The 18,081-nt window shown below is 38.7% G+C and overlaps 2 protein-coding genes across 3 annotated transcripts; both read right to left on the reverse strand.

Moving 5' to 3' along the window:
- Positions 1-49: 49 nt before the first annotated feature.
- dnajb13 (DnaJ heat shock protein family (Hsp40) member B13) lies at positions 50-3,229 on the reverse strand. Its single transcript, XM_074672914.1, has 8 exons — positions 3,050-3,229; positions 2,864-2,967; positions 2,253-2,414; positions 1,948-2,096; positions 1,675-1,788; positions 609-722; positions 439-515; positions 50-209 (listed from the first exon to the last, which is right to left on the reverse strand). Exons 1-8 carry the CDS (start codon positions 3,115-3,117, stop codon positions 50-52), a joined length of 948 nt encoding a protein of 315 aa, XP_074529015.1. The 5' UTR covers positions 3,118-3,229.
- A 643-nt stretch (positions 3,230-3,872) lies between these two features.
- On the reverse strand, positions 3,873-14,278 carry rab6a (RAB6A, member RAS oncogene family). 2 transcript variants are annotated; one of them, XM_074672916.1, is made up of 8 exons: positions 13,914-14,278; positions 10,661-10,719; positions 10,511-10,564; positions 9,738-9,843; positions 9,415-9,526; positions 8,957-9,050; positions 7,273-7,339; positions 3,873-5,418 (listed from the first exon to the last, which is right to left on the reverse strand). In XM_074672916.1, exons 1-8 carry the CDS (start codon positions 13,981-13,983, stop codon positions 5,354-5,356), a joined length of 627 nt encoding a protein of 208 aa, XP_074529017.1. In that variant the 5' UTR covers positions 13,984-14,278; the 3' UTR covers positions 3,873-5,353. The 2 variants fall into 2 exon arrangements, with proteins under 2 accessions (XP_074529017.1, XP_074529016.1); XM_074672915.1 differs by lacking the exon at positions 8,957-9,050 and adding an exon at positions 8,437-8,530 and having other exon boundaries at positions 13,914-14,277.
- Between the last annotated feature and the right edge of the window lie 3,803 nt (positions 14,279-18,081).

Below are 18,081 nucleotides of genomic sequence, written 5' to 3' on the forward strand. Positions count from 1 at the left end.
GTTTACATGCATCAGGATAAGAAAAAAAAAACATATTTTAAGAAATTGATTAAATTTTAAAATTGAGAGCTTGCTTGATCAGTTGCCTCCTCTCAGCAGAGAGCTTCTCTGGAAACTGGACATCAAAAGTAATTATGAGATTTCCTTTTCGGGATGGATCCTGTGACAGCGGCATTCCCTCTCCAATTACTTCCTTCTTGTATGCAGGGCTGAGTTGTTAAGACAAGCAAATCAGAGAAAGACAAATGACATGCATGGGAAGAACAAATCCTTGTCACTGCTTATTTGTACTTTTTCTATAAAGTGATGATTTTTGAATGAATGAATCTCCCTCCATTATTCAAACACACACTCTAGAGTTAGTATCAAACATTAAAATTAAGATTAATAAGATAATAATATACCGCTTTAAAACAATCTATGTAAGACGACACTTACTGCACTATATCATTGATAGGAATAGTGAGGAGTCTGCCATCTAGTGTCTCCACATCCACTGAGAACCCAGTCAGGGCCTGACGGAGAGGTGAGGGGATTTAGTCCTCTTAAACCAAATCTTGCATCACACTACAACAAACTTTATCTCACCTCACAATGACATAACTCACCATTTCCAGAGAGATCTGAACCTTGTACACGAGGTCATTTTGTTGTCTTATAAACAGAGGATGAGCCTTCTGCCGGACAATGAAGACAATATCAGCAGGGATGCTGTTTGGTCCCTGAAAATGAAATACAGTAAAATGACAGAGGGTCTTTCTCAGTGATTTAGCTAATTCATAAGTTGATCAAAGATAAGTCTATACCTTTTACACCTTTTATTTAAATACATTAAAAGAGTAAAAAAGATCAGCAGGTTACTACTTCACCTTAGTCATGTCAGTAACTTCTAGATATAAATACGTTATTGTTTTTTTCCTGGGTTACGTGGTTATGAACATTTTCTAACTAAAAAACTTGATACAAAACACCTCTGCCATACTAAGAATTTGACTATAGCATTGAAATGAGTGTTGTACTGATCATAAAGAGTGAAAAGGATCAGATTTTTGATCTCATTAATTGGTGTTTCTGCATCAAAGCAACTATGAAGGCGGTAAAGAATTCTGCTGAGGCCACCTGCTGGTGGCAACTTAAGCAAACGTTCATTTTTTGTTTGAGTTAAATTTAGTCACTTTTCAATCAAACATAAGCACAATGTCAACTTGTAGAAAACATTTTAAAAACTAAAATACATAATGAAATTTTTAAGCGACGAATGGGAAAGCCAGAAACTGAAGTCAGTAAGAAATTAACGAGTGACTCGTCATTCACAACACACAACCCCAAGCATTTCTCTCTCTGAAATAAATATCTTCCGGTATAAATATTTTTAGTATTTTTTTTCACAGTCTGCAAAGTGTATAAAAAAGTGAATTTACATTGACCCCCTTTCACTTCCATTTTACTCTCATTGGGCTAAATTGGACATTAGAGTTGAGTTAATCAGCACCAGGGACAGCGCCACAAGTCAAACTCAAGCAAAACACTTATTTTTGTGCTACAGAGTTAAAGACCATAACATGAAGTTTGGGAACTGACAAACATCTTTTTAAGTAAAACAACCTGACTGAACGGAATGAGAGCAAAGAGTCCAATTTTGATGAACTGAAGATGGCAGATCCGTTTTGTTACCTGATCTCCCTCTTTAGAAAACACAATTCTTGTGCCCTCTCTCCATCCAGGCTCCACATCTATAGTCAGGATCTTGTCTTTGATACTGGATGTGCAGCCATCCTCATTCATAACCTGTGGGGAAAACAATTCCAGTAAACAGCAATGTATCAGTCATAATTAATCTGTTAGATTTTTAGTTTTGTGATGCAGAGCACTAACAGTTCCTGGTCAGATATGATGAATGGATGAATGACTTAATGGTTCTAAACACTCTGATAGAATAGCACTCACCCTGCGAGATATCTTTATCTTTTTAGTGCATCCATGGAAGAGATCATCCAGGGACAGGTAAAGGTCTCTCTCTATATGGGAGTCTTGTGTCTTCACCATGACTTGTTGCAGGCCACCGAACTGAAGTGGTGCATCATTTGTAAAGAAGTCTATCAAAATGAAGTGAATGTAAAGTATTAATTCACATTGATTGTATACTCTGTGTGTGTGTGTGTGTGTGTGTGTGTGTGTGTGTGTGTGTGTGTGTGTGTGTGTGTGTGTGTGTGTGTGTGTGTGTGTGTGTGTGTGTGTGTGTGTGTTTGTACCTGCAAATGGGTTGTCGCCTCCAAAAAACTGCCTGAATGTTTTGTCTGGGTTCCCATGGTATTCATATTTAGATGACCAAGCCTCACTGCCCCCATACTCAGGTGGGATTCCACCTTTCAGCCCCTCCTCACCAAACTTATCATAAATCGCCTTTTTTTGAGCTGTTGCAAAGAAATAAGAAGAAAGATACTTTTATTGGACAATAAAAAACGATGAAAAAAATTCAATCACTGTAAAACAACTTGAACATTTTACTTTTACGAGAGATGCTTTGATTTATTTTTATGAATAAATGTTGATTGATTGTTTGACATCTTCCCCGTTATTTTTCAATTTCTTGGGACTGAAATTAATATAAGTATCTCCCTATTCATCATCTCTTCTAGGCTATTTTGAATTAGATTAGGCTACATTTATTTGCCACCTTGCAAGGGTTTTGCAACGGATTTTTTTTTTACTTTATTAAGCATGGTATGTCCAGTGTGTAAAACATTTCGTTTCCAATTCCTCCTTTCTGGTAATTAAGCCGAATAAATCAAGCGCACGGACATGTTAAAACGTTATAGTAATCATAGTCTGAAATAGCTTCCGCCTGTCTTCGTCCACTCACGGTCGCTCAGCACTTCGTATGCTTCACCCAGCTGAGTGAATCTCTCGGTGTGGCCAGGCTCCCTGCTGCTGCTCGGGTGAAACTTCAATGCCAGACGTCGGTATCTAGATACAAAAAAGACCGAGTCACAAAAAGAAACTGTCATAAAATTCCAACTAACTTGACGGTTGATGGTCAAAAACTTACGCCTTCTTAATTTCTGCATCCGTTGCATGTCTGTTTAGTTCAAGCGTCTCGTAGTAGTCATTACCCATATCTGTTTCTAGTAAGTAAGCCTAAGATTCGTGTCGAGCCCCGTAAAAGTTACATAAAATGATTGAAAAGTAATGGTTTTTCCATTCAACTTTCAGAACAGCGGTTGTTACGTTTAGTTTCCAAGGCAACAGCAGCTTCCGAGAGTCTCGCGGGATGTCCGACAGAGGCTCAACCAATCGAAGGCAGGAATGACCATACTTATAAAAACTGACGATCCTCTTTGAAGTCATTATTATAAATAACTCCAAATTAACAATAATTGTTTAATTTCTGTGTTTAAAATCTCATCTAGATGGCATGCATATATAAATGTTTATTTAAGCGTACACTGGCCTATTTTAAGGGGCTTTCATGAATATGAAAAAGGCTTTTCTTATCAACGGCATCTATAATTAACAGTTATCCTCATTTACTAATTTTTGGGCCTAAACATTAAATCTAGGACTACAAAGATTTGCACGTAGAACACCGCGCATGCCATTACTATACTGAAGGAACCTTTATCAAAGAAATTACTGTTCAACGTTAAAATAGTCCTGAGCAAAACATGCCCCTTCCAAACCCCTGGATTACCACATGGGGTAATTATACAATTTATATAAATAATGAATTATATAATTCCTATTAATCAAAATAAACAAAAAAAGTTGTTTTTAATTAACAGCTTTATAAACAGGTGGTCTTTCTCAGACTGGAGACCATGCAGGCATTATTCCCAAGTGTAAAATAAGGCACTGATGAATTCCATTAGCAGTGACAAGTGTTTCTTTATTTTCTCATTTAAAACCATTCCAGAAACAACCGTTAAAGACTACTATGCTATACAAATCGGATGCTCTTCCATAAGTTCACACAAAATTGCACGGTTTAATAAGTATGATCAGATTACCATTAAGAGGTAGTAGAGGGTGCAGATGCTCTCTACTGATTCTGTTAAAGGTGGTCCAGATAAATGCATATTTAATTTGAGATTCAGGAGTCATACCAAAAGTGATGATATTAACAGTCATAAAAAAAAGAAACAAATCCAACAGAAATAAATATTACAAGTCATTGTGGATTAAATACACATGAAGAATAATCACTAACAAAAGATCAAAGCCAAAAAAATAAAAACAAACCAAAGAAGTCTTTAAAGTGTTTGTAAAATATATCAAACTTAACTAGGTAAACCCAAGGAAGCCCTCTACAATTATATTCCAAAAGGCAAACATCTCTATCTTCATACCTAACATTTGAGCTGGGTTTGATTATGACTTGTATTTTATGAAACATCCTCCTGAAACACTAACATCAAGGAAACAGTTTAAATCTGCAATTGCTGTAACCTTCAGAAAAGAAAAGATGAAAGGTCTCACCAAATAAAAAGGTCATAGAAAATGGAGCCAAGGTAAAAAATAACCCAACTCAACAAGTGTGGAAGGAGAGGAAGGAAGAAGAGGAAGGGAGGACGGTAATGTGGAAGGTGACTTGATAGTGTTAAATGTGCACTGTGTATTTGTTGGTTTTAGCTCATGCTGTGGTGTGTGAGTCTACTTAATTATATCTTGCTCGAGAACCAGGACTCCACATGAACAGGAACCATAAAGTAAACAGTGTGTTTAAAAGAAGCTCCACGCTCCCAATCTTTAGCTGCATCATGGGTATGTATGAAAAAAAGGCGAGATCCCAAATTCTGTTAGATTTACTCTGTTTCAACAGATTATTCCAGGTAGTTAAACTTTACAAGTTGTTGATAACATGATTTATTTATGAATGCTTGCCAATTAACTGCAACAGAACAAATTACATTCACCGACGAATGCACAAAAACAATCACATTGTGCATATTAAGCTCAAAGCAGTATTTAACTTAATGAAGAATATTCTCACTCTTTGACACAAACCTTGGACTGATACACGGTCGGTTTGGTGCTGTGACAATCAGCAAACTTTTTTAACTTACTGATAACAGATGAGTTAAGGACGCTGAGCTTTACTCGTGAATACTGTTTCAACGTACCGGTGTGTGTCTGTGTGCATTACAGTGCAAATATTCACTTTCTGTGATAAATGACTCTCAGAGTGTTTCAGATGAGAGAGCAGTTTTCCACAATGGCAAGGACAACAGATGTAGTGTTCTCTTCAGGCTGGGGAACAAAGGTGAGTGCAGTAAGAGGGACTGATACAGAAAAACTGGCTGAGTTTGGAAAACAGCCAGTGTAAGGATTATATAGGTGATGATATGTGCTGGGATTAGCAGGAACAGCCTCCTTCACTGACAGGTAGCTCTGGTGGCTTCTGTAGCTTGATTTCAACCACTGAGAAGTTTAGGGGTTAAGGAACAACACAAAACACGAAAAACACAAATCAGAACAAGAGAGATTTATATCACTTTGACTTTTGTCGAAATATGTAATCAGTACATTCTTCATTTTAAAATCTTTAGTTGGAGCAGAACAGCGAACCCCAGATCTCAGCTTAGCGATTCAGGTTTATGTAACGGTTTTCAAGCTATGGCATTATCTAGAAAGAAAATAAGCAGTAGTCGCTCATTTTATTCTATCTAATAAATTGAAATTAGGGCTTTCCCTTTAACCCATTAATTAGATTAACTATTAAAACCACAAAGTAATGCGACATAAAATTAACATGATTAACTCATTGTGTGCCAGTCACTTTCAGAGCATCTTGAATGCTCTTTCAAGACCCACATAATAGTTTTCTTTGCCCATGTAAACACCAAAACTACCTAAGAAGAGTCAGCTCTCTTCTTTTATGTCTCTTCCTGTTTTTGATCCAAAAAACAGACAAAACATACTTTCTTTTTATTGTGTTCATCTTAGCTCTCCATCCTTTGATCCGCTCTTTCGCCTCTCTTTCTCTCAAAACCGCAACACATCTTCAGTTTAAGCGTGAGCTGCCTAAACTTTTCTGACTTGCAGCATCTCGCTCCGCCTCTGTCATCTCACATCTTCTCTTCATATCCATGCTGATCTCTCATCCAGGGAGCGCACTGCTCTCACCCACAGTAGTTTACCAGCATGATTCTGATTGACAAGCTCCACCAGACCCCGCCTCCATAGACGTCAATGGCAGCGAACACGGACATTTTAATATTAAAAATGTAGATTTACAAATCTTCTCTTCTTTGTGTATTCATTTGATTAGTCATGCCTTACAATTTTAAAATGTCCTAGAATAAAAATTCTTTTTCTGGGGACCTAAAGCAGATATGAGATGAAAATGTAATGAATTAGATTAATTAATTACAAGTCCTGATATATATATCAAAGTGATATAATGGTTAAGTAACATTTTATTGATTTTCACTAGTATAAATTTCTTGTATTAATATTTTTACTATAATTTTCCTAGTTTTAATAGTTCTTTTTTACTCCATTAATTTCAATTTTGTTTTTGATACTTTTATAAAAGTGTTTTTGTTTTATTCTGTTAAACTGTTGCTGTCTATTAAACCTCTTTATTCAACTACTTTGTTGTGAAGCACTTTGCGCTGCATTCTTTTGTGAATAAAGGTACTGTATAGATACAGTTGAGTTAGGCTATGCCAAAAAAGCTGAATTTATTTTTTAAACACTGAATATTTTTGAGGACTCGGTTGCTTAAGGACTGTAGATCTTTCAGAACATGATCAGCCATTCACTGATACTTGGTATTGTTTTTAAGCTCCGCTGCCACTCTTCAGTTTTGGTACAATCAAAGTAAAATTTGGGGGGAAATATAAATTTTGATTTACTTCAAGTTATATATAACAAATACACTATCAATACCTCAGAATCATCACTGTGTACAATTTTTTGTGAAAACTAACTATGGTGTATGAATTGTTTGGCTGCTTTTGACAGTTTTACACCATGACATGACTACAATCTGCACTCAGCCAGTTGAGGTTTATCATGGTTACACTACTCTAGATGCAGATTTGCACAACATCTTTAACAGTTCACCCTGAAAAAAATTGAGCTGCATCCCAACAAGTGCCCTCACTGGAGAAATAAATCTAAAGAGACACACAAATTCTACAACAAAAGCTGGCTGTCAAACTGCTGCACTACATCTTCCTCTTGGCACTGCCTGTAGGAGAGCGAGGAGACCTCCTGCTTCTCCACTGTCATGTCGGTCACTGACACTGACATGAGCACAAAGGATACTGCCCTCATTACTCTTGTCCTGTGTGGTATCCATGCCAGGGAGGGCTGCTGCCACGCGGCGGAAAAGCTGCAAAAAAGAAAACCAGATGTACTCTGTCAAAAAAATCTTCACTTAAAGCATGACAAATACATGAGACGAAAATCTTGACAGTGTGTCGTGTTTACTCCCACAATATGATTTGAACACATGGCTTACTTGGCGCTCGCACAGAGGAAAATGCCCAACAAAGCTTTTCCAAATTTGATTTGAATGAAGCAGCGTAAGTTTCAGTTACCACTGCAGATGTGGCTCTTGAAAGGTTGTAATTCTGCTTTGTTGAGACCTTCCGCTGCTGAGTTTGGAAAACTTTTAGGAACTGATGAATTCAAATGAATTAAAGAGGCAAAGTTTTGAATGTAGGGTGATGCTAAACATGCCTGCCACTCACTTGGCATCATCATAGTGAACATGGACTGTATTAAAGAAGTGTGGCTTCCTGAAACTAAAGTCAGGTACAGATGTGTTTAACCTGCATTACTTTCAGTGATGAGCAGGAGGCAACTCTGGTGATTGTACGGGGAAAAAAACTGCAGAAATCTATGTAAATTTTTTAATTATGGCTACTATCACAGTTGTCTTTAGTTTCAGAAAAATATGGTCTCATTTAAAATAAACTGTATGAAAATAAAGCTGTGTGTGCTTTAAAGCTGACCCACTTTGTGACCGAGTTGTCACCAGGGTACATTCACCAGGATACAGGTATAACAATGTGTATCCTCTTTGTCATGCAAATACAAAAAGCTCCTGGCTTCGAAGCCATCCAATGGGTGAGATCCCTTCAGCTATGCCCACTTCTCAAACACAGTGTATGTGCAGACTCACATCTTATATATGTGCAGATTTTACAGCAACAAAATCAAAGCTAAAAATCTTTTTTTTTGGTAGAGAAGGAGGTGTTGGTTTGCAAATCCCCTCCCACCTCAAAGTCTTCACCGTCACAGTTGGACCACAGTTCTGACCTCTTAAAGGTGGGAAAGAGTTTGAAAATCAAGTCCCCTCCCCTCACTTAAGAAAAAGAGACAATCAAAGTAGAAAGCACACCTTTACACTTGCATGCATGTGTAGCCAATCAGAAGAGAGTACAAGTGCTACGGATAAACACACACAAGATGCACACGCTCTACCTGTTTGACATTGTAGCCTGTCTTTGCACTTGTTTCAATAAACAGAACATTCATCTCTTTCGCTCTCTGTTCTCCCTCCTCTGTGGTTATCTGTCTGTAGTGACCCACCAAACACAAAGTACACAAACATACACACGCACACACATCACACCACACACATCACCACGGACAACAAGAAGAAGACAGGGGAGAGAAACACAGACTGTGATTATGCTGGAGTGGATCAACAAGCCGTGCCCCTTCCTGCTGCTGCTGCTGCTGCCACATGTGCTTAAGACCAAATGACATCCAGTAGAGCTTCAGGGTATTTACTTCTAGACAGAACATTAACAATGACTCTAACATCCAGTAACATATTTACAAAACGCCCGTTTTAGAGGATCTAAATGAATCAGGGTTTCTTTCACCCAGCTCTCTGTGTTTGTCCTCAGATTTTGCTGTCCAAGGGACTTTTGGAGGAGGGGCACAGGCAGCAGCATCCTCAGCAGGACCATGGCGCACGACTCACACTCAGTCTCACCTGCTTTACGTTGTATCCCGCTTTAGCACTAGTCTCAATAAACATTACATTAAGTTCTTTGGCTTTCCGCTCACCCTCTTCAATAGATACTTGCCTGCGGCAGATAAGGGAAGTTAAGAGATTCAGACAAAAAACATGGCACAACTTCATTAAACAGGTGGATAAAGGGGATCAGACGGTAGATACTTTGATGCTGAGTGTTTTCAAACATCACAGGAATTCATTTCTTTGTTAGGGATTAAAATATCAATACCTTTAATCAGAGTGGGATTAAACAAATGGCATAAAGCTCGAGGGCACAGAAAAAGTCAATCACAGCTTTGACATCTATAAAAGACGACGCTGACTTGCTTTGATCTCCTGCTTGAGCAAGGACTGGTTGACTCAGTATCGACAGAGCAGCAGCAACAATCAATGAATTCATTAGCGTGCTCTTAAAGGAGGGAGGAACAGATTACCTTTTGTCTGCAAGGTCTGTCTTATTCCCCACCAACATGATAATGACATCACTTCCTCTCTCTGTTCTCACATCGTCTATCCATTTTGTGGTTTGCTGGAAGGAATTGACGTCTGATGAAGAAAGGGGTGAGAGACGGGACAAACAGCATCAGTATTAAGAAGAAGGGTGAATTTATGACAGGGAGGCAAGATGGACATCCCACAGTTTAACCAAAAACAGAATCTTGTCTAATTTAAAAGGGGTGTCTTGAACAGACACAACACAGAATAGGACAAACGTGTCATATTTTTATAATTTCAATCACACATGTAATCCACCTACTTGTGATGTCGTACACTACCACAGCAGCAGCAGAGTCTCTTATGTAACTTGGGATGAGGCTACGAAATCGCTCTTGCCCCGCTGTGTCCCACAACTGCAACCGAATCTGTGGAGCCGGAAGGGGAAGGGGAAGGGGAAGGGAGGGGGGATAAAATAGGAGGCAGATAACAAAACGAAACACACAAAAAAGAAAAGAACAGGAAGGATGAAAATAAAACAAGACAAAAGCAAGGTCAGAAATGAGGTAAGCTCTAGTGATAAAAAGCAAATTGAATGAAACTAAATAAAGTCAGACAAATGGGAAAAAGACAGAGAGAAGACAGAGAGAGCGGAGGGCATGTAGGTAGTGAACAACCACAGGAGACAGCGAGCTGTCTGTGCCTGGAGGGGAAAATAAATAAATAATCACCCTTCACTTGTCGTTAACCCTCCTGTCCTGATCAAGTAAGGTGTTCAGTTCCAAAACAAGTATGAAGAAAATAGAAGGAAGGGAAGAAAGGAGAGGAGGAAAACTTGTGTTGAGGGGAGAAGCAAACAAAGAAAGGAAGGACAGTCGTGGGGGTTCGGCATCCAGCTTGCAGCTGGAAGAAGAGCAAGTGTGTGCATGTGTGTGGGAGAGTGTGTGTTTGTGTGTGAAAGGAAAAATTAAAAGCATCCAATTACAGCATGTCAGTGTTAGATTCCTCAATGTGCCAGTCTGTTTAACAAATTAAAAAAAATCTCAACAAGGACAATGATCAAAAATAAAGGACCACAGGGCAAGAGAAACTTACTGTTCTGTCTTCAAGGTACATGGTTTTTGACAGGAAGTCTATTCCTATTGTGGCCTGAAAATAGTTCAAAAGAACATGAACATCCCGTTTAGTTTCAGAAGAATATGACTTTTTATTTAGGAGTTAGTCAGCTGGAGGTGTTAGTCATACCTGATAAGTGTTGTCAAAGCTGTCGTACATGAACCTGGTGATGAGCGAAGTCTTCCCCACTAGAAGACAAAACAGCAAAACAAAGAGCTGTCAGTAGAGTGATCAAAAAAAATAACACAGTGCATCAAAAGCCTGCATAATGACTCCCTCAATTTACACAGATGTGAGACAGAAAACATCAACTAGTCTTGATGTCTTGAATAACTGTTAAAAATTCAACCAGAGCCAATCAGTAAAGTGCATTTCTCCTGTCACAGTATGCTTTTTTTATACACAGGTAAAGCCAAACTAAAAACAGAAGCTTTACTTTGTCATGAATAGGGCACTTTGGTACCTGCTGTTGCTAAAAATAATAACTGTTAGATACCAAAATATACAACAGTGACAATGTTATATGCTGACAGTGACAATGCTGAGAAGTTATGTACAGCCCACGAGCTTAAGAAAAGCACAAATTAAAAAGGCTTGATTCAAAACTATGTTTACACTAAAGAAGAAATCTGATAAAAGAAAACTGCTACATCCTTTAAATATCTATAGCGGATTTACAGTGAAGTGAGCATCTGTCACAAATGCAATCTTTGGGGTGAAGACGGGGCTGTTCGTGCGACTACATGGCGAGAGCTGAAGCGAGCGTCCTGAGGGGTAAGGAGGAAACACACACTAATATGAGTGATGGCATGAAAGATACAGTTCTTAAGCTGCCTGCCACAGTCCCAGTGTGGGAATATTTTGTTTTTTATCAGAATGAACAAAGTGTGAGCTCATGAACACCAAAAAGCTGATATGTCGCATTTGTTTGAAAATAGTGGCGACAAAGAAGAAGAAGGGGAGGTGCAGCGGAGCCTTGTTCTTTGACAATCTGCTCTTACTGCGGCTTTAGGTCTGCAAAGTAAATAGAAATAAAAGCACCAAATGGTGGGCGCTCAAAGACAGCTACATTGCCAAAGAAATGCAGCCCTTCAATACGCTTGAAAGCCAGAAATGTTAAAAATGTTTGACAGACAGTACGGATTGACTGGGAAAAAAGTACATGTTACAAACAATTCAGGAACTGTATAAACTCCCTTTTATTTAGGCTACAGTTTTTATTGTTGTTTTTTTTTTTTAGGAGTTTCGTTTTTTCTTTAGAGACAGGGTCTATGTTTCATTGTTTTTGATTAGTATTAATTATTTTCATTGACATGTATTTTTTTTAAAAAGAGAATTCATTTCATTTTCATTGCATTTTTTTCTCTTTCTTGTTTGTTAAATTTATTTTATTTTTTTGTTTAATTTTTTTTATTTAAAACATACTGACCTTTTCATTACAGTTAAATACTATTAAGAAATTAAAGTTTCTTGCTTTTGATATGGTGTACTCACTTTATTATCCAATTTATCATAATTACATCAATGAAAAAAATGAAAAAAAAAAAAATCAAAATAATATTGACAATAATATTGTTTATCGGCAACAATATTTTGGAAAATTATTGTCTAGTAAAATTTGTTTTTCGTGACAGGCCTAGTAAATAGCTTCAAATAATCCCTCTTAACTCTTCAGTAATGGACCTGAATTTCACCAAAGTGTCAGGATGCACAGCTCTGTTAATGACAGAAACACCCTGAAAGTTTCAGCCTGTTTTATATCACAATTTTAAAGAAATGACACTTCAAAATGAACTGTTGAAATGCCAGAATTTGAGAAAAATTAACACAAAAAGTTAGTTCTTTCTTTGATCACTTCAAAAGGCTCCTTGCTTTTACGAAGGACCTTTTCTTTCTTCCACATTTTTTCTACAAAGAATGTTTTCTTACCACCACCCTGAGATATTCTATATTAGAGGGTGTGGTGCACAATCTTATAAGAATTCAAGGAGAGGTTTGACTGCTGAGGAATGCTGAGAAACAAGTAAGGGTGGGAACAAGGTTTCCCATCATTTAAATCTATCTGGAATTGCTCCACAGATCTAGAGGGAGCACATTTGTATGCTCATGACGCTGTTCATTTTATTGTCATTCGTCACAAAATTATATATTTCACAATCCTTGACCAAATTGCTTTGAATTTATCTGATATTTACAGGGAGCCAGTGGAGGATCTCTCCTTGAGCGTAAACAGAGTGTTCCTCAGCCTTGAACAGTTTTATTGAGCTTAAGTTACAATATCTGTTACACTGAGCATCCAGTAAGGAGGACAGAACAAGAGACAACACTGCTGTTTACAGTTTCACATCAGCTGATCACTGACTCAGAGGAACACATGGCGGGTTTTCACTTGATGTGAGAGGACACTTTAACGGTAAACACAAACATAGGAGGCATCTTTTCAAATCATTTTATTCTATTTTAATAATGTTTTTTCCTGACAAAACATTTCCCTTTTAAACATTTGTCACACATTACAGCTTCTGTGAGACACTCTCAGCTTGCTTTGACTTCAGTGTCCCAGGGGCATAAAGCAAAGTGCCAAATTCTGAATACACTTTTCGTTCCTTTGCCAAAAACGGGAGCAGCTTAAGCTTAATAAACAATAACACGTTTGTTTAGTATCAAGGGTTAAACATCACAACTTCCCCTCCTCCCTCTTTCTTTTCCTGCACATTCTCTGTATTTTTTCCTGAATGAAAAGGGGGAAATGTGTAGGGGAATGCTACTGAGCAGGTTAGATAACTGGAGTGCATCCCCTCTCCTCAGAGCCCCGGCTTCTAGAGCTCATCTGGGTGTTTCCATCTGGGTTTGAAATCACTGCAATATTTATGTGGACTCTGACACAGAATGATATCATACAACTTATCAGCTATGACTGAATCATCCTGTCACCTTGGTTTGTGCAATCAAAAAAAAAAGAAAAAAAGAAAAAAAGCTGAGCCAGGATATAAGGAGTGAGTTTGTAGAAAGTCAACATTCTACGTAAATGTCTCTGTTTCACTCTGTAGTCAAAAGTAACTTGGCACTGACTGTTGCTTATAGCTGTATGTTGTCATAGTCCTCTGACTAAGTGAGCTAATAAGCTTTTACACAAATGACTTATGTTACCGTATCAGGAAGACACCACCATCTATTTCCTTACAGCCAACGTGGACATGTAGTAAGTAACAACTTTCTGTGTCGCAATGCAATCCTCCTGCCAAGTTTACAGCTCTGCAGCTAATGCTAGCCCGCTAACTGGTTAATGTTAATCACCATAACAACCCACTAATTCCAGTCCAAGCTAACAACTCCTACAGCGCCCAGTACCTGTAACTTTCAACATCAGCATCAGACTTACCGCTCTGCTCCCCGAGGAAGACCAGTTTAAATTTCCTTAAAGGGTTTCCGAAGTCCCCGGCCGCAGACATGACTATGAAACAAGCTCTGACGTTACTTTTCCGGAGCTTCCAGCTAGCTAGCTGTCACTAGCTAACCAGTTGATGATAGATATGAAAGGTACGTGACCCTCAACGTTTTACCGGGTTACTAACTCTCAACACCGGCCCCCTGTGGTGTTCAAATGCCCTACAACAGCTCCTCTAAGCTTTGAGACACTCTTTGTCAACTCTCTGGAACTACAGCGGCACAGTTAGCATCACTGACATGTCCAGACCAGCTAGCCACCCTGGGCTACTTCTTCTTCTTCTTCTTCTTCACACAGAGACTCAACACGGACTCTCAGGATGGACCCGCCCTCTACTGGTGAAGACAAGGCAAGTTTATGTATAAAGAACTATTCCTAGCAAAGTGCTTCACAGAAAACAAAACAGTAATATCAGAAACACTAAAAGAAGCATTTCATGGATGAAAAAAAACATCAAACATAAAATGATAAATACAGGGTATATGCTAAAATCCTGAGGCTGATTTCAATGCCTTTTAAAGACTTTTTCAAAACCTTTAAAAAAGTTTTAAGACTTCATTGCAACTTTCAGTTGTTGTTGGCATCCACTTTTTAACAGTTGTAGTTTACATTTTTACAGAAATGATGTAAGCTAAGGAGGAATAAAGCTTGAAAAACAAATGAAACTAAAGGCAGGTTTATCGACACTCCCACAACAAGAAACAGCAGTTATTCAAGGCCAACTTGCTGAAGAAAATGAGAAATCATTTAATCATTTTTAAAATTTAGGACATGTGCCGGAGATAGTGTGATTTGCTTTAATATTGTATCTAATTTCTCTTTATGAAACTAGAAATGACGTTAATTTATAAATGGTGTTTATACCGCTCTCAATCCTTATTGTTGTATTTTATTGTAACTAGAGTCACTATGTATTTTTTTTATTTTATTCTTTTTTATTTTTGCATTTTCTACAGACTCCATCGATTTCTGCTGTTAACACAACAATTTTCCAGTTTGGGATCAATAAAGTAACTATATTATTTTCTATTCTATTCTATTTTAGAACTCTATCGGCTGAATGTTTAACGTCCCAATCAGGGGACAGTTGCAAGGAGGAAAATAGATATTCATGGAGATTTTTTGGGTCAAAGCTTGAATACCTATGAAACTTAATACCTCATAACATCACAATTAGGACTCTTGGGACAGTCAGTAGGCCATCCCCAGATGTTCTTAGGCTCCTAGAAGGTTCATTTGTCAGAAGCATCTCAGAGGATGTATTTTGGTGCAGACCAGCAGAGAAACTTTAAAAGGCAAATAAATGAAGCATACGTATGATCTGTAAAAGTGTAAATAGAATACAGCAAGAAAAGAAAAAAGTCAAATGATTGTATACCTTATTTTCACTGGTCATCACAGTTTAGATGCAGAAATTTAAGGTCATAACCTGGAGCCTCGTGATTACAGCATGTTGTGTATTTATCCCCCCACAAGAGGGCGCGCTCACATCAGCGCCGATACCTCACCCATTACGTTCCATGTGATTATCCGTTGACTGTGATAATCTCATTCATTAGCTTTCCAGTGGTGCATGAATGAGGCCTACGCTCCTATTATTGAGCTGGTCTCCTTTTTGAGTGGGTAAGGAGCATGGTGTATTTTTAAAAGAGAAAAATCTGCCTGTCAGAGATTTAAGCCAGATGTGATTGAATGACTTCTCTGTGTTACACACATGGATGGATATAATATTTGTAACAGACCATCTTATTTTCATTGAGAACTACCATAAAAAATGCACAGGAAAACTGTTTTATCCTCAGAATTCAAGCCATATTTGCTAGATTTTTTCCAACATCAACCAACTGTGTACTTTTTTCTGTGAACAAAACAGAATCACAGTTATGGGTAGCAGTATGAAAGTGTGATAGTGGAAGTCCGAGTTGCTAAGTCTATCAGTCAGACACTTCAAGCTGTCATGTTTACAGGACACACTGTAGCTCTCATTGGATTTCTTTTGACCTCTAGCTCGCCAGACAGCTGCTGCATAGAAGCCGAGTAACGGCCAACAAGGTGACTTTCCCACTTGCTCCATCTGAGACAAACAGTTATCACTTAATCTTAATTAAGCCAATCCATGTCCCAGGAATATCCACACACTGAAACTGCTGAACATAATCTTTAACTCCATGAATTCATGTGATTTTTTCCCATTCTATCTCAACACGCCAGCAAACAATTCAAAGCTCTTTCAATATGCAAACAGCATATGAATACTGATTCAGAAAGGCTGAGAGGAAATTTGGCATACTTGCTTTTCTCTTGACAAACTGAGATCATAAAAATCCTCTTTGGTTAATCATTTAATTGTTTATATGATCACTATATCCCAGACTTTCTAGATAGTTGGAGATAGGACGCCCCAAAATGGACACATGGAGTGTGGCAGTGGCTTGCTAATAATTTACATGCAGTAATTTTATGTGTTATGAAAGGCAGACAGTTGTTTCCCAAATCAAGGTAGGCAAAAGTATCAAATTTTGGCTCTTCTTATTATTGTAATACTCATTCTTTGTAATAGTAAACAAGTTTGTAATATCACCTCGGATTTCCATCAGATGCTCTTTTTTAAGGATAATTTCCCTCTTATGTAACTCTCATAAACATTATATGGGTTTAAAAATTAATCACTTCTGAGAGACATGTGCTCTGTGTACAGGGACAAGTGTTTCAAGGGGCATGTTTATGAAATCAGACATGAGGAAAACCATGCACACCTATTTCTGGCTCTATCCAAGAATTGCTCTTTTTCTCTAATATGACTGTAATCGTTTAACTACTGATGGGAACATGTGTGGCAATGTATGTGAGTACAGTACGTGTGTTGAAGTATGCTTGAACTGGCTGTTCTGGGTCACTGGAAACACACCTGCGCCCCCCTCTCACTCATGTGCTGTCCAGCTCTGAACTCTCTGCTCACAGCCTCGACCGGCTGATGCCAGCGCTTCAGCTGCTCTGCTTACATCCTCGCCAAACTACAGCCATCCCGCTCCCCCTGCCTCTCCTCCCCCTCCACCCGCTGCTATCCTTAACAGCACTCCTGCACTACTACACCATATGTCCTTGGTAAGAAAAAGACCCCAAGTCCCCCCTCTGAAGATGCTGAGCTAACAGATTCCTCTCCTGCTCTATCTCCCCCACTCAGCCACTCTTTCTCCCTCACAAACATGCACGGGGGTTTTTGCATGTGTGCATGCACATACATGACAAGATAGATCGATGAACTAAGTAATGCACTGAGGAGGTTGTTGTGTAAGGGGCTGTGGTTGAGAATTTGCTCACCTCACTGCTCTTTGTCATTCCAGATACAACAGATGATGCCAAGGAGGTACATTAAACAAGCACCTCAATCTGAAACAAAATGAATCAGAACATGCCAAGACACATCAAAGAAACTTAACTTAAGCAAAGTGCAGCTTAAGTAAAATGAGCCTGTCACCTAAAGCTACGACTGTATTCTGGTAAGCTGGTCTTATGTCATCACTCACTTCAGCAGAACCTGACTCAGTCTGCAGATGGGGAACCTTGCTGTGACTCACCTCAAAGAAAAAAGAAAAAACTTGGGGGTCTTTTCTTGTGTTGCCTGTAAAAGCAGATACTGCTCCAGTGTAGCTGTAAAATTGGGTGCATTGTAACACCTCCATACATCTGCCTGCATCTGTGCGTAATGGAGGGATGCCATCCCATTTTCCCACCACCTTAATATAAATCTAATGAATGCAGCTTTCAATGTCACAGCAAAGTACAATACAGCGCTCATCTCTCCAGAGAGGGAGGGGGAAGATAGAGAGCAGGGGGGGCTATAATGGAGGAGAAGGAGGAGGGGGGTGATCAGATGAGGAGCAGAAAGGAGGAGATGAGGAGAGGAAATACACATAAAGGGGCAGGAGGGTTGGGTCAGGGTAAAATAGGTGTGTTGTCATCCCTGGTACAGTATGAAGGAGAAAAGGGGGAGATAGATGGGGGATGGGGTGGATCAGGGCCACAATTCTGCTGTAATCATCCTGCTGGAAAACCATGGGGCTGGGTGATGTATGGCAGAGGAAATGAGGAAGAGAGGAGT

Source organism: Halichoeres trimaculatus, unplaced genomic scaffold, assembly GCF_033239565.1.
Source record: "Halichoeres trimaculatus isolate MK-OKI-2021-1 unplaced genomic scaffold, fHalTri1.1 fHalTri1_scaffold_6, whole genome shotgun sequence".
Lineage (NCBI taxonomy): Eukaryota > Metazoa > Chordata > Actinopteri > Labriformes > Labridae > Halichoeres > Halichoeres trimaculatus.